Raw genomic sequence first — 16,182 nt, 5'->3', positions numbered from 1 at the left:
CGCGGCAGTAAAACCAACGAATAAAAAAAACACAACACTCTTTTACCACCGCTCGAGTGAAAAAGACCCCAGGGCTGTCAGTATGGTGGTTGTAGGTGGCGGGTTGGCTATGGGAGACAAGTCTTAGGCCCCTTCAACACCATCCACCAGCTCGAGCATCCACAAACAGCCCTCAGAGCAGGGGTGGCCAACCTGTAACAGACCAAGAGGCAAAAAATACCCCTGAGTTCTGCAAAGAGCCAAGTGTGTATGTAAGCGTGTGTACATATATGATGACAGTTTTCTGCACGGAACAGGAGACATTCATTATTCTTTCGTCCTGTGATAGCGCGTTGTACGTTATGCCCCTTCGGTAGAGCCGCAGGTGGTGGATTAAAGAGCCGCGTGCGGCTCGAGAGACGCCGGTTGGCCACCGCTGCCCGCAGGGTAAAACTTGTCGAAGCGAGACGCGGCGAGGAAGTCGCGAGGTCAAAAACGAGCAGAGCACGTGACAGACCAGATGCAGGCGGCAAACCCGTGGGCGGCGTCGGGCAACCAACACGAGCTCTGCTCACGGCAACGTCGCAACTCTCTAGGTGTCGGACATTAACCGTGATCCCGAACCACCAGTATTGAATTTGCGAGGCTGGCGGATCATTACCCAGCCCTGTAGCAATTTCACGCACGGGTGTGTATGGGGATGGAGCGGCGGCGCAGTGGTTAGCACACTGCGCCACGAACTCGGCGGTCCGAGTTCAATTCCTGCTCACGACCAACATCGGTGGTGAATATATGGACCGGTACTAGGCCTCTCCTAAGTTGACATAGCCTTAAATGAGTACCCGGTGTGATATGTAAACATCGATACTGAGGGGAGACAAAAGTAGCAGGGCGTGGCGGCCAGCCGTGTCGACCTTTGTAGGCTCTCGCCGACTGCACTTGCCCCAACGTCCCACGCAGGCTACACGGGAGGGGGTGGGATCTTTACCTTTTTGCGCGTGTTCGCGGCTACACACGCGCGTCCGATCTACCCGCAGGACTTTGCGATCTGCATCGAGATGCTGCTGGCGGCGCTGGCGCACCACTACAGCTTCTCGTACAAGGCGTTCGTGCTGGTGGCCGAGCGGGAGGTGTCCTGCCTCGACTCGTTCCTCGCCATGTGGGACGTATCGGACGTGCGCGCCGACGTCCTCGAGCAAGTCCGCAACGTCGGTGAGCACGGGCGGTGGTGGCGATGGGCGATGTGGCGATGGTTGTCGGTGGAAGGTGGTGTTGCCAGTGGTACTGGTGGCGTTGCCAGCGCTGCGCTGGTTTCTGCAACAGTAATGTTGGATGGTGGAAGTGTTGATGTGTTATTGATGGCAGTGGCGATAGTGATGTGTTGGATTGTGGTAGTGGTGATTATGGTCGTAATGGTGTTGACGGTGATAACAACAGTTATGCTGGTGGCGATGATGGTCGTGGTGTCGGTCGTGGTGACGTCGGCAGCGATGGCGTTGATCAGAGTCGTAACAAAAAGCCTCCTTACATTGAGTCCCCTCCCATGGGCTCTCTGCATAGTCTCCGACCTGCCGCATGTGCCATCACAAACGCAGAAGCGCCATCGCTTCGCCCCGCAACTCTCGACAATTTCACGTTCACCGCCACCCATTCCCCCCGCAGGCGCCACCGTGCTGGGTCGCCCCAAGCGGCGTGCGGGCGGCGGAGGCGGCGGCGACGCCGGGGGTGCGGACGAACGCGCCAGCCTGCTGGGCGGCAGCTCGTCGTCCGGTCGCACCCCGGAGGAGAGGGCCGGCGCGGCGGTGGGGGGGCCGCCCTCCCCGTCACCGTCCGGGCACTACCAGGGCTTCGGGCAGACGGTGACCACGCCAACGGCGACGATGCCCAACGGCGACGGTTGCGCGCAGGAGGGCGGCGTGGCTTCGATGCCGCCGGCGCCGCCGGCACCGCCGCACGATGCGGAAGCCGGTGCCGCCATCGTGGAGGTGACGCCGATAGAAACTCGCGTCACCGATGAACGAGACCCAGTCGTCTAACCCGGCGTGTCCCGCGATCGGATTTCGCGGGTTTTGGCGAAAGTGCGCATCTGCGCATGCCTGCGTCTGGGATGGAGATCGACCGCGAGCCAAAAACTGCACTTTACCAAATTCGCTCACCGCACTAAGGTGGATTCGCGGCTTAACTGTGAGGACCAACGGTGGAAGGGAGTGTAACGCGACAAGAGGCAGGGCTTCCTTTCTCAATGACAATGTTACGGATCGCTAGACTGGAGCCAGCGACACGTTACTATGAGCCACGGCCATCGTGAGAGGTGTACGGTGGGTGCGGTGTACCGGGTGCGGAGGGCGGCCCGCTCGTGCTCCCCGCGCTTCCACGTCCGTGCTCGACGCACACTTGCGGCTGCCGGACGCACGTGGCGCCCCACCTGTGCTTCCGAACGAACGCTTCGCGGGTTACTCTGCGCGCCTCTCGGGATAACGCCTCGTTGCCTTTGCTCCCCCCCCGCCGTGCGGCGGTCCGCCTGCCGCGACGAAGGTTCCTGCAAAACCCCGGCGCGTGCCACCGCCGACGGTTTCCAGGCGGCACGGTCTCACCGCGGCTTCAGCGCCGTTCACGTCGACCGCCAATGTGCCCGCCAATGTGCCCGCCAGCCAACGTCGATGTGCAGCATAACCAGGACAGGTGGTCTTTTGCGAGTCGGGGATGGGGTGGAAAAACCGTGCCGTTACTACGTGGAGTACCTCACCTGCCGATGTCTTAGCCATGTTTATCGCTCTAAATATGTAGCGGGGAATGCCGAGCACTTGACGTTGACCAGCAGCATTAGTGTTAGCCGAGTTGCCATTACTCACGTGACAAATGTCTAACAATAATAATATTGCAGCCCATTGTTTATCCACTGCTGGGCGAAGGCTTCCTCCGCATGCCGAGTCATTCACGGGAGTTGCGCAAGTGTACTTGGCCGCGCTGGTCCGCGCAGGTTGGTGACGTGGGCTTAGCTGTCCACAGCCACCGATGTTCGCTGTGCTCAGTTCACAGCGCTGCGTGCTCATGACCCCCCCCAAAGATAATTATTTTAATTTGGTTGCTAACTTAAGGTGGCCTACCCTGGTCCCAAGGGATTAAATGTATAATTAATCGGTGTCAAGCATTTACCTACGCCTTTCCAAGCAAGACACCCTCGGCCATCTCTTCAGTTGCCATGCGACGGACATTCTTTATCGTCATCCGCAACTACTATCAATCCACTGCTAGACGAAGGCCTTCCCAAGCCGTCACCATGCCTCTCGCGCTCCTGCGGAGTAACGATCGACCACTCCGTACGGGGCGTGTTCGTATTGTCGACGAGAGGCCTATTAGAAGCGAGCAGTTCTACTCGGGGAACTTTTGGGGGGCGTTTCCTGATCTTATGTAATTCTCTACTGCACAAACGAGTTCCAGGAACGAATGTTTTTTCACGTCACACACACTCTCGTGTCCTCGCAACTTGAGAGTGTTCATTGCTGAACCAAATTTTTTCTTTGCACGAGTGGAGAGCTTCCCAATGCCCATTGGTGGATCAACCTGGTGCTCCTGTTAAAACTTGGGAGCTCTTGTGTGTGGTTCGGGATGAAACTGCACGAGCGTGAGAGTAGGCGGTGATTTTATTTATTTTTCCCCAACGGCAAGAGGTCGGTGGCATGAACTCGTCGTTTGGGTTTAAAGGTTACGTAACGCAACGACGCACAGGATTTTAATACAATTTTGTTAAACAGTTGGAAAATAATCGTTCTGACATTGTAAATAAAATATATAGGCGGAGATATTTCCCCCCCTCTTGGTTTTGTTTTGTCTTGTCGCTTACTCAAAGGGAGTCGCGTACGCGAATCCGGCTGGGTTAACGATTTCTTACACTCGATGAACACGCATCCGATCCTGCACGTGGAACACCGCTTCCACACGATGCACACAAATCATTCGACGCCAATTACGTACGCGCGCTGTCCCTTTTGTCCATCCACTGCTTGACGAGGGCCTCCCCGTGCTGTGTGCATTGTGGGAGCTATTTGAAAATACGTCACCACGTTGGTCATTGCAGGGCGCCACGGTGGCAGGATGTAACCTACGTCACCTGATATAAATGAAGTCGTGGGTTCGATCCAGACCCTGACGCCTGCTGTATATTTGGAGTTTGCGTGTCTCTCTTCCTGTCGTCGCGTCGATTTTTCTCCACGTCCTCCGGTTTTTCCCGCCACATTTAGAAACACGCGTTTAGAGTAATTCGCTGCTATAAATGTCCACACGATAAGCCACTTCGTTGACCTATCGTTTGTGGCCCCGGTCGCTTCTGAAAAAAGAGCTATACAGCTCAGTGGGCCTGACCTTGTAAAATTAAAAAAAATAGTTTAGGCTGGTTAAGACGGGGGGCATAGACATCGGAGTATAGAAGTACAGGGAAATAATTAAACGAACCGTTAATTCTATGCTAATTTGGCAAATAACTGTACAAACTTGACGAATCCGAGCGAGGAGTCGGGACGCTGAATGCTTTGAATCTCCGTAGACGTCCATCGCTCAATGCCCGTGTCGTCTCTACACTCGCTCCGTGCGTTCGTCTCGTACCGCACCTCCCTCATTTCTGGAGTTGATATTAGTTTATTTCCTTTGCCCATATTTTGCTGCCTTCCATATCCCAAGCGTGAAGAACACGGAATCGAAATTCGATTGATGTATCCATCACGCGGCCGAGTGCCAACGTATGGCAAGCCGTGCGACGCGAACATTCATCCATTTGACTTTTCACTACTCATTTCCATTTCGTCTGTTCTTCTAGCCCCCGCAACGTCTTGGCGTGGGCATGGCTGTGGCGGGCACAATCGTGGCGGCAGCGGCCGTGTCCGTACGTTGAACTTCTTTCGCAACACGCATAGTCAACCGTGCTAACCCACCGCCGCAAGCACCTTTCGCCGCACTGATCAAGTGCAAGCGGCTAACAGCTGCGGCGGTAACGCCCGATCGGCGTGGAGGCCCCCCCCCCTAGGGGAGGGCCGCTGTCGTGGTTGCCGCGGCGGGGGCGACGCCGCACGCGAGCGACACGTCCCCCTCGTGGCTGTGCGCTCGCACCTCCACGCGGCTCCCCGCACTCACGCTCAGCGCCTCCTCGAGCGCCACGGCCGCTTGCTTGACGTGCGAGTGAGCGCGCAGCGTCGACAGCGCGGCGGCGCCGTCGCCCAGCCGCAGCTCGACCCACAGAGCGACGGCCGTGACGCGGCCGGGCTCGTCCGCGATCGCCTGCGCACACGAGGCCAGACGGCGGGGGGCGGGGGGGGCGGGGGGTGAACGGCAGAACGGCGATCGCGCTGCTTTACGCGGAATTCGCTTTGTGAAAGGTAGTCGAGAGTCTCACAGCACCGCTGATTAGGACGGTTGGCTATGTACGGTGCGAAAGAATTTCAACATACACGGGTGGATGATCCAGGTTGCGTATTACCCGTGCTCACTTGCACGCATGTATGTATGCATGTTGAACTTTTTTCGCACCGTATGTCGCCAACCGCGCTAATCGCAGGTGCGGGGGGGGGAAGGACAACAAATAAAAAGCAGTTCTAGAGAAATTAGTTTTCAATCAAGATTATTTCAAAATGCATAACTCCAGTGGCTTCCTAATATCGCAAGGAAGAGTGTTTCAGACGGCCGCAGAAGCGCATCTGAAAGCGCGCGATGCGGTGACCGTCTCTGTCCGATGGCATGAACTTGAAGAGGCGAGTGGTGTCAGCCCTCCCCTCCATCTCCTCCCCCGTCCACGCTCACCGTGACGCAGTGCTGAGCGGCGGCCTCGCTCCCCGCCGCCATCAGGTCGAGGGTGAACACCTCGAACGGACGGCTCAGCCGGCGGCCCGGCAGAGTGCAGAGGTCGAGGTTCACCTGCGTGGGCACCTGCGAGATGCGGGCGAGCACGGTGGACGACGTCAAGACCATGGGAAGGGGAACCACGGCTCCACGGGCCGGGACTTTCACGCGAGCCGCAGCCCCCACACGCGGCCGAACACTTCCAAGAGTCCCTGCAAACAATGCAGGGTGCATCAACATTTTATGAAACACTTTCACATGGGGCTATCGTTTTGAATGGAAAAAGAACGGATAATACGCCGTAACATGATAACAAATGTAACGTTAATAGCTTCAAAGAGCCTCCCACTTGTTCGCCATCGTTGTCAACACGTGGCCTGGAATCTTCTCCAGGTGTGTCTCCAGAGCCCGGAGACATTTCTTTTGGTGTTGTTGCAAATTCTCAGACGTGTTTCAACATTTTTGAAGCACCTTGTATATCAAACTATATATTTTTTTATTTTACCAAGTAAGGCCAACCGAGCTACATCGACTTTTTTTCAGAAGCGACCTGGCCACAAATGATAACTCAACGAAGTGGCTTATCGCGTGGAAATTTATAGCAGCCGAATACCCCAAAACGCACGTTGATTCTCAATGTGGAGGGAAAAACCGGAAGACCTGGAGAAAAATCCAAGCTGCAAGCACCTTTAGCCACACGAATTAGGTACGAAAGGAGAATATTTTCGACCTGACAAAATCCTGTCCCCCAGTTCTAATGCACTTAGTCACGATAAATAAAATATCTTGCCATGCATGCCGGTTAATTAGCTGCTCCTCATTCGTCGAGGGGACGGTGCCTCGGTGCCCACGTGACCGCACACTTGTCGGCAATTAAAGCGATTAAATAAGCAAAAAACAGACGACATGCCAATTACACATTTAGCGTCACCCTGGACTATCCAAAGTCGACTCGTTGGCTCCCGGGCGCTCGTGATGGCTTTTTCGACGCGTCGCTCCGCCGCCACCCCGTTGCCCTCCGTGCTCACCGAGAAGAGGTTGAGGAAGGGGGCGATGCGCAGACCGAGCGTGGGCCCGGAGCCCAGCGCGACGCTGTCGCTGAGCAGGGCGTCCGACTCAAGCAGCTGCCCCACGAGCGTCGCGCCCAGCGGGAGCACAGTGCCGCCCGGGCGCAGCAGGGAGCTGCAAACGGCAGGCGGTCGTCGACTCGGGGCGCATCCCTACGCGAAATCTACGATCCGTTCAATCCCTTGCGTCGAGTGGATAGCGTTTACAAACTCATTAATAATGTTTACGCGCGTTGTTTATTAAAAAAAAAAAAAATTTTTGCGAATAGGGATGGTGTGGTGTCGCGGTGGGTAGCGGAATGTGCTGCGAACCCGGTGACCTGCTGAGCGAGATTCCCGGCGACAGATAACGTGAGTGGCGAGCGATATCTGAACCAGTCCCTGGGTCTTTGCTCTCAATACCAACCCACACTGACCGGCGCGGTGAAGTATGCAAAAAAAAACTGCCATGACCAACAAGGCATGGAGAGGCCTTCATCGAGCAGTGCAAATTCTTGTCCCTTTAGGTCAGCACAGAATGCACAACACACACCCGACAGAACATACGTCTGAGACGTATAACAGGATAAATGAGTCAAAATTAGAATGAATTCCCGTGTCAAATCGTGACCCAAAAATCGTAACAGGTCGTCGAATCTCCGCGACCGTGGTGATGCACAAATCGTTACACGCCCTGCTGGGAATGCGACGCACGCAGCATCGCGACACTCGACCGCGATCGCTGACCGTGCGAGCGCGGCTTTCTCCACGAGGCCCTGGCGGAGCAGGCCGGTCGGCTCCACGGCCTCCAGGACAATCACGTCCCACGAGCCGTCCTCCGTGCCGTCCTCCTCACTCTCCATCACCACCACTTCCTGCCGCTGCTCTCCCATCGTCTCGTCTTCCGTCGCGTCGTCTGGCGGGGGCCGGGCTGCCCCGCTTGCAGTCCCGCAACCCGGCTCGCTGCGCACACCGCCGCCTCTTTCTTTCTCGCGAGCCGAGCCGACGCCGCCGCCGCCGTCGTCCAGAAACCTCAGCTGGGCCGCGACGCCGTTAGCGGCGGCCAACGCACGGAGCGCCCGCCGTCTCCGTGGGTCCTCGGCGGAGCTGCAGACAATCGCGGCACCGACGCCGTCAGCGCCGCCGCCGCCGCCGCACGCGCGCGCCACCACGAGTGGCAGCACGGAGAGGCCCGCGGAGAGGTCGAGCACTCGCAGCGGCCCCGCTCCACCGCTCCTCCTCCCCGGGGCGTCCCGCGCGGCGCGGGAAAACGCCTCCCAGTGCTCGACGTCGTTGAGACGCGCCACCTCCCAGGGCTCCAGCGCGCACGTCTCGACGCCCGGCGCCCACCCGCTTGCCGTGCCCAGGCTCGCGATGGCGGAGCAGAGCCAGGCCTCGCCGTCCCCTTCGGGGGTCGCGACCTCCGCGGCCGTCGACGCGTCGTCGAGTTGCGGCGTTGAGCCGGGCGCCGGCCGGGCTGCGGCACGACGGGACGCCGCGTCCGGCGCTGCCCACGCCGGGGTCACGGAGACGCAGGAGAGGCCGAGGTGCCCGTCCCGACACACGGCCTCGATCTCCAACGTGTCTCCCTCCCTCACTGTGTAGCCTGACAGCGGCAGCAACAGTAGAGTCAATATGCGTCAAACTATATATATATGCAAGTAACAATCCACGTACATCACCGAATCGATTTTAGAAGCCAATTCGATTTTGAGCCTGTGTAGCGCTTGAAAGGTCGATCACCACGTGTGGTGGACAAATGGCAATGTCGCAAAATCCATCGAGGCTTCTCTGCTACGCCGTCGACCCTCGCTGACCACGAGGTCACGCGCGCAATTTGCCCCGTGCGTACACGCGCGCGTGCGAGTGTGCGACTAGCGTCCTGACCGTTCCAGCCACGCACGGGCGTCACCGGGTACACCGCCTGCTCCCAGCAAGAGTCCTCGCCCGGCGCCGTGCTCAGCGACGACTCCTCGTCCAGACGCAGCCGGAACCAGGCGACAATCGCATCCAGGGTGCCGCCGCACGTCACGCGCGCTCCCCGCCGCTCCGGCGCTCGCGAGAACAGCCCCTCCAGCTCCTGCGGGAAAACACGGGGAACGTCTCGACCGCGGGGATTGCGAGCGACGGGCTGCAGCGGCCGTCAAAGCCGACGCTCGCCCGCTCGAGCGACGGTGACGATGCCTCGGTCAGAGAGGGGCAAACCTGGGGGTTGTTGAAGTCCACGGCGAGGACGGGGAAGGAATCGCAGAGTAAGGTGTAGCCGCCGGGAACGCGACTCATGCGCTCGGTGGTGTAGGGCTCCCGGCAGCTGCCCTCGTTGTCCGCGTCCTTCCCCTCCTCTCCCTCCTCATCGTCATCCTCGTCGTTGTTGGTAGGCGTGTCCCGCCCTGAATAGAAGGCGATGGGTTTTTGTTAACGCTCCAGCTCAGGTTGAAGCGTCCATACATTAGCTCTGTCCATCTTTCCCTGCATATGTTTGTCCGTCCGTCCATAACGATTATCCTACGTAATTAAAACTTAAAGGTGTGTATGTTGAACTTCTTTCACATCGTACGTAGCCATCCGTGCCAATCGGAGGTGCAGGGGAAGGACTACAAACTAAACACAAAATAGATATTTGGAATTTCCCTGTTGAAAACTAGCCCAATTCATCAAATGGTTGGGAGACACAGACGAAAGCAAATTGATTAATTTCATGCAATGTCTTGTCTTCGGTACTGCTAAGTAAATACTTCCGAAGATAACCCAGGAGAGGGGGGAGGGAGGTAGGAGGGGGGAAGGAGGGGGAAGGATGGAGGAGGGTGGGAGGGAGGAGGGTGGGAGGGAGGAGGGTGGGAGGGAGGAGGGGGGGGAAGGGAGGTAGGAGTAGGACCGAAGGCAGGCCCCAAGTGAGTGGGGAAAACGCCAGGGAGACTTCTGGCTCGCTCGCTGTGAATCGGGCGGCAGCGTGGTGCACTGATGACGACACTTGGTGCGTCTCACAGCGAACATTTCTCTGCAGCAGGGAATGCGGGGAACGAGCATCTCCTTCCACGTGCCATTCTCTAACTCATGGACTCGCACTGCCATGTGAGAGCTCCAAATGCACACTAAGTGACCGGTTGTCAACGGCACAGTTGTAATTAAATTGGGGGAAAATGGCATTGAAAGGCATTGCGTTATTGTTCACGCGTTGCATTAGGAGGCGCCACCGGGTGATGCTGGACATCTGTGGAAAAGAGCCTCATAGCTCATCGGATTCCTCCAGTACGGATAAAGTTTCTGGTTACCAATTCTTGGTGGCAGACCGACGAGGCTCCGGAAGGCGACGCCTGTGTCCAGACGAGTCCCGCAGGCTTCCCGCACGCACAGCCTGCAGCACCACGCGGGACCACGGACGGACACACAGTACGCACCACAAAGATCCCCCGTGTAGCCTTAACAGATTGTTGGCGCAGGTGCCGTTCTCGCTAGTAGCTAGCACCTAAGAAGGCCGGAACGGCACACGAGGGGATGGGTGGCCAGATCCACGCCCGGCCGCCTTTGTCTCCCCGGTGTCGATGTTCAAACATCGCACCAGGTACTCATTTGAGGCTGAGTCGACCTAGGGGAAGCAAAGAACCGATTCAAATAATCGTAACTGGGTGTTGGCCGTGAGCAGGAATCGAACTCGGGTCGCCGGGTTCGTAGTGCCGCCCGCTAACCGTTGCACTACCGCTCCCTCCATACATACCCCACACACACCACACACACATGGCACTCACCGGTGATAGCGCCGGATCTCAGGGCACTCCACGGCGCAGGCGTACACCGTGGCGCCTGCTGGTATCACTTGCCCGCACCCGGCACCAACACCAGCGTCGGCGCCGTTCACCGTCGCCTGGGGCACACAATGTCACGCGCTCAGCTCGCTCCGGTTCACGTGAGACGCACGCGGTGTCGCCTCGCCCGGCGAGGCGACACCGCGTGCTCGCCACAGGCCACTCTGCTCATCGCAAGTCGCACAGCGAGCCGCTCTGCTCACCGTGGGCGGCGGGGGCAGGAGGAGGTGGCGCCAGGCGTGGATCAGACTCTCCACGATTCCCTCCCCCAGCAGCGCCGCGTCCATCGTCTCCGTCACCACCAACGACACCCTGCGGCGCCGTTCATTCATGAGCAGGCCCAACCACGTGGTGAACATCGGTAAAAAAAAAACAGAGGGAATTAAACAGCAGCAAAAAAATAAATCTTTAAACCACAACAACAACCGTCACCTGCATTAGACCGCCACGACATGTATGCACGTCAAACTTACTTCGCACCATGCGTATCCAACCGGCTGGTGCTCGGCTGCGAATGCAAACTGTGCGCATGACCCGCCCCTACCGGACACCCGCGAAAGATAGCTTGATAGCCCATCGGATTTCTCCAGGATAAACGAAGGATTCCGATAGTGAAGGCGCCGGGGCGCAGCGCGCTCGCTCACCTCTCGGGGAGGTCGCGCGGCACCGCGAGGTCGTTCGACGCCGCGTGCAGGAGGGAGACGTCGCCGGCGAAGCCGTTGGCGGAGAGGACCTCGCGTGCCAGCTGCACGGCGGTGCGCGACACCTCGCAGGCGAACACGCGGCTGGCGCCGGCCTGCCGCGCAAACATGCTGCGCCCGCGGCGCCGTCGCGCGCGCGACCGCCGCTCAACGGGCCGATCCGCCGTGCGACGGGATAAAACAAAAACGCCGCGACGGGATGCGAGAAGATGCGCGACGTGGAGGATGGAGCGGGTGACATCTAGGTGGGGTGGGTGCTGGAGCTAAATGGATCGCTGCACCGCGAGACCGTCAGAGGTGACGACGGCTTGGCGGGAGGCCTTCATCCAGCAGTGAATTAATTGTGGGAAATGTCACACGTTGCAATTTATATTCTCGTCGCAATTGCAAATGGTTAAGAGCAAAATTACGCAAAAACGGCTGTAATCAGAGCTTCATTTCAGCCGGCCGGCTCTGTAACGTAAAAAATATATATGCACCCGGCACACCACATCCAGTATACTTCCAGCTACGGCTGTGGCTACTTGTCACGTACCCCCTACTGCGGTCTACCAGCGACATGGCAAATATTCCGTGGGCAATTAAACCCCAATTGTAATAGCCTCCGGATCCGGAAATCCCGCCTCAGAGTGGATACCGAGAGAAGGCAAGAGAAGCAGAGGAAGACAGAGGAAGAGTCGGTGAGATGAAATCAAAGAGTTGTGGACTGGAGCAACTCAAGAAAGGCAGAACTGGAAGAAAATCGGGGAGTCCATTTCGCAGCAGTGGGACGGTACAGGCTGACGACAACAGGAAACTAAAACTAAACAATTTTTTTTATTTTACCAGGTAAGGCCCACTGAGATATTTAGCTCTTTTTCAGAAGCAACCTGGCCTCAAATGATCGCTCAACGAAGTGTCTGACCACGTGGAAATTTATACCAGCCAAATACTCTGAACGCATGTTTGTAAATGTGGAGCGATGTACCAGATGACCCGAGAAAAATCCACGCGACCACGGGGAGAACATACAAACCCCAAATATAGAGGCGACAGGGTTGGGATCAAACCCACGACCTCCTGTATACCAGACAAGGTAGTTAACATCTCGTCACTGCGGCTACACATTTCTACAGACCTTCCCCCCTTGCTCTCGCTCTATCACTCGCCGCTCGCCCCGGCTAACCTGAGAATGCCGGTTCCCGCGCCGATGTCAAGCACCGTGCAGCAGCCCGTGCCCCCGCGCTTGGCGACGGCGCGGCGCAGGGCGTCGCGGTAGGCCTCGTTGCGCCGCCGGTCGTTGAGCATGGGGAAGTGCCAGCGCTCGAGGAGCCAGCTGGCGGCGCGGCGGAAGTTCTCCCTCGCCGGCGCCCACCCCGGAGCGGATCGCAGCGCACGCAGGAAGCAGGCGGCCGCCTCGTCCCAGAAGCCCAGTCTGCGCCATGACGGAGCGGGTGTGAGAGGCTGCGGGCCCGGCCTTCGACCGCCTAAGTAATCGATCGGCACATCCATTTTATTGCAAGCGGAGTGAGAGCTGACGGGGGTCTCGGACCCCCGTCAGCAACGACTAATGCGCGAAGAAACCGTCAGCAGGGTTGGGATTGTTAAAGCGAAAGGCTGTTGCGGTGGGGGATCCAAGTCGTTTATATGGAGTGTTCTTGCCAATAACGTCGGGTAATCCAGCTGGGTTCGATTAGCAAGCCTGACTTTGTGGATGAGAGACCCAGAAGGTTCAGAGTTTGATTGTTTAACAAATTTTGCTTGATATTATCGGTCCGGAAAGCCAAATAGGATGGTGGACTTAAGACATGTTTATTTACATGTGGACGCAGAATGGAGTTTTGCTTATATATTACCCATAATACAAAAACATTTCCAGGTAAGGCCCACTGAGATATGTAGCTTTTTTTCAGAAGCGACCGGGCCACAAATGATGGCTCAACAAAGTGGCCCATCATTTGGAAATGTATAGCAGCCAAATCATCACGAGTTTGTGTACGAGTCTCAACGTGAGGACAGGGCTTAATTTTATCCGGCTCTGCGAAAATATATTCCCCCACCCGGCACGCCGCATCCGATATATACCGCTCTGTACGGCTGCGGCTCTTTCTAAGCGAATTTCCCGGGCACCTGAAGAGGCTCTCGCCCATGCCGTTGAGGATGAGCTCGTCCTCGGGGTAGAGCGCCAGCGCTTGCTCGTAGCAGTCGAAGGCGTCGCGCGCACGACCCAGCTCCTCCAGCTCGCTCGTCCACGCGCGGGCGCAATCCCGGAACTCGGCCTGCACCCCCCCACCACGCCGCATCACACGCCAGTATCGCATCGTCGCATCGTCGCATCGTCTCTCGCCGTCGCATCGTCGGCTACCATCCTGATCAACCGCTTTCCGAGACATCGGCCCCCCGCTCACGTTCACGTCGCTCGCCATTTGCCACGTAAGTTCATCGTTCACTGCCACCCCGCGCTTCCATCACTTATCCTTCTCCCATCACCATCATCTCCCGTTCTATTCGCCACCCTGAAAGCGCACTCGAGTTGCTCAACCGTGAATGTTCTTGCTGGTGGCTGGATGCGGTCCATGACTGAATTTGCTGGTGTCTGCCGACTTCCTGATATTACAAATGCCTCTGGACCGCGGCTTATTTCAACCCGCAACGTATATACGCGTGTATGATCGTCAAAAAAGAAACGATGGCGATTAATTACAATTACCACCGTCCTAGAGTGTGGTGTGTGCGCTCTGAAAATGCACCTACTTAAGGAACAGGACTCAACATCATTCGACCTCCTTTGCCAGTACCAAAATGTAATAGGGTTTTTCCCCTTTTTTCTGACAACAAAACTGAAACCATTTTTTACAAGGATTCATGTCTGCATTAACCACAATACCTGCAGTCAAAATGCAAACAAAAAACATACTATAATATATGCATTGTCCTTGAAACTGATTGGTCCACACCAAGGGACGGCTTTCTTTTGAGCCTCGACCCAATTGGTGCTCGACCAGATGACGCCAAAAGGCATATTAGGACTCAACATAGTACAGTTGAATATTCACAACAAGTGCTCAATAGTGGGATGGGGCAAGCGTGAGACAATTCCACTGAACCACCCTTCTGCTAGATCCTGCACACAGGAACGAACGTTGATTATGGACAACGATGATGGTTTGGGTAGAGGCTTAACCCCTTGGGTTACGAACTTAGTGATGATTTTTTTAGATTGATCCCGACGATTGGTGATGGTGACCTTGATGACAATGACGAAGAAAACGAAAGTTGATAAGTATGACCATCGCCACCACCATCATCATCACCATCATCATCATCACCATCATCACCACCATCATCATCATCATCACCATCATCACCATCATCATCATCACCACCATCATCATCACCATCACCTGCACGGATGACCGAAGCGCAGGCACCAAGGTGAGTGCTAGGAGGTAATGGGCGAAGCCCGTGCCCGGGTCCTTGGCCTCCACCAGGTCCCTGGCGAGCACCAGCGAGCGGTGTCCTCCATCCCGAGCCGTGTCCACCCTCTTGTCCCTTCCACCCGTCTTCTTCTTCTTCCTCCTCCTCATCATCCTCCTCGCTCCGTCCTCGTCGTTGCCGTCACGGGCGCCGCCGGACGACATCGGCCGCAGGTGGATGAGGGCGCGCACGCTGGCCTGGCCGGCTCGACCGGCTCGACCTGTGGGCGTGCGGGTGGTTATTGACCCGGGCCCCGACCCCAACTGTGGGCGTGCGGGTGGTTGTGTGTTGTGGGTGTTGAGAGGCGGGTTTGGAGGGGCTGAGTGGACTTGCCCACGACTGGCGGTGCGGCACCAGCTGCGTCAAGATGGGCCTCGGCGCGTCTTGAACGTTGCCAACAAACAGCCTCCGCCGGTATTTGCAGGGGTGTAGTTTTTTTTTAGTTGACCGCGATTTTAGGAAGGCGAAAGTTGCGTTTCCAGATGCAGTAATTGGAATGCGGCTTATGCAAGGACGGATTTAAATTGACATCATGTTCTGGAAGGAATAACGAGCCGAAATGTTGTACTGTACAAATGTAGTTCTGTCCTAAAAAAAATACTCAAATCGAAATATTGCAAACTGAGACCCAACAAAGATTGATGGCCCAGATACTGATCAATTGTATCCTCACTTCATGTATTGCTCCAAGTCTCCTGCTGAACGCTTGATTAAGATACCACCATCGTCAGTGAACCCAGTAATTTGCCTCCCGTGGAGTGTGACGTTACATCCGATGTTTTGTTTTTAAACCCATTATTAGATCCTTGGAGAGAGGAAAAACCCCTAGATTTGACTTCAGAGTCCCAATCGGCGTTTTTTCCTGGGCAAAATTAATACAGCTCCAGTGTTTGACTAGGTATAGGGGGCGCAGTGGTTAGCGAAGCTGTACTCTGAACCGGCGCTGCCGAGTTTCAATTCCAGGATCGAGTGATACCCGAGGCTCTTTCACTTCACTAACCGCCACAGTGACCGGCGTGGTGAGGTATGGTCAAAACAAAGCCTCGTGGCCCGACACGGCCCCTGGGGAGCGAGAGGCCTTCATCCAGCGGCGGATTGAATATGGCCGTAAAGTATAAAGCGAGAACTGAAATGGCGGATAAAGCTTCCCTTCCACCTTCACTAGTTTACTCCTACATCGACGTGATGCTAACACGTTGACGTTGTACGCTATACGACTGAAAGAGACGCGGTGCTTCGCTGCGCCGCTTGACAACAACCCACGTGCACCTTCCCCCCACTCACCCGGACGTTGTCACGCGCACGTGCTTCCGGTTTATCGACCCCCCCGCCCCCACATTAAGGGGCGGGGGCAGTGGGTGGGGGGGG

At 56.7% G+C, this 16,182-nt stretch overlaps 2 protein-coding genes across 13 annotated transcripts in view; one reads left to right on the top strand and one right to left on the bottom strand.

The window, feature by feature from the left end:
• The window catches only part of TMEM184C (transmembrane protein 184C), a 15,727-nt gene extending 11,928 nt beyond the window's left edge, over window positions 1-3,799 (top strand). For all 7 annotated transcript variants that reach the window (XM_076067435.1, XM_076067434.1, XM_076067432.1 and 4 more), the window contains 2 exons: window positions 1,017-1,191; window positions 1,642-3,799. In XM_076067435.1, coding sequence (XP_075923550.1) covers window positions 1,017-1,191; window positions 1,642-2,015 — 549 coding nt within the window. In that variant the 3' untranslated portion in view covers window positions 2,016-3,799. The remainder of the gene's footprint in view (window positions 1-1,016; window positions 1,192-1,641) is intronic.
• On the bottom strand, window positions 3,606-16,182 carry PRMT9 (protein arginine methyltransferase 9). Of its 6 annotated transcripts, none has more exons than XM_032955462.2 (14): window positions 16,099-16,182; window positions 14,742-15,034; window positions 13,468-13,616; window positions 12,524-12,772; window positions 11,302-11,469; window positions 10,861-10,969; window positions 10,601-10,716; window positions 10,127-10,209; window positions 9,060-9,244; window positions 8,742-8,934; window positions 7,602-8,460; window positions 6,837-6,990; window positions 5,770-5,895; window positions 3,606-5,250 (listed from the first exon to the last, which is right to left on the bottom strand). In XM_032955462.2, exons 2-14 carry the CDS (start codon window positions 14,976-14,978, stop codon window positions 4,996-4,998), a joined length of 2,883 nt encoding a protein of 960 aa, XP_032811353.2. In that variant the 5' UTR covers window positions 14,979-15,034; window positions 16,099-16,182; the 3' UTR covers window positions 3,606-4,995. The 6 variants fall into 6 exon arrangements, with proteins under 6 accessions (XP_032811353.2, XP_032811350.2, XP_032811352.2 ...); XM_032955459.2 differs by having other exon boundaries at window positions 15,148-16,116; XM_032955461.2 differs by having other exon boundaries at window positions 15,488-16,116.

The sequence above is a fragment of the Petromyzon marinus genome, chromosome 16, assembly GCF_048934315.1.
Source record: "Petromyzon marinus isolate PM22_M1 ecotype Great Lakes invasive population chromosome 16, UKy_Petmar_22M1.pri1.0, whole genome shotgun sequence".
Classification (NCBI taxonomy): Eukaryota; Metazoa; Chordata; class Hyperoartia; order Petromyzontiformes; family Petromyzontidae; genus Petromyzon; species Petromyzon marinus.
Note: the sequence above shows the minus strand (reverse complement) of the source record. Positions and strands in the feature narration are given on the sequence as shown.

Excerpts from the sequence above, each read along its gene's own strand:
- PRMT9 (XM_032955462.2), bottom strand. The coding sequence starts at position 14,978 with ATGTCGTCCGGCGGCGCCCGTGACGGCAACGACGAGGACGGAGCGAGG. Across the intron at positions 12,773-13,467 it reads ATGGGCGAGAGCCTCTTCAG|ACTGGGCTTCTGGGACGAGG; the intron begins GTGCCCGGGAAA and ends GTCATGGCGCAG. Across the intron at positions 10,970-11,301 it reads CCGCGCGACCTCCCCGAGAG|GGTGTCGTTGGTGGTGACGG; the intron begins GTGAGCGAGCGC and ends ACGGCGCCGCAG.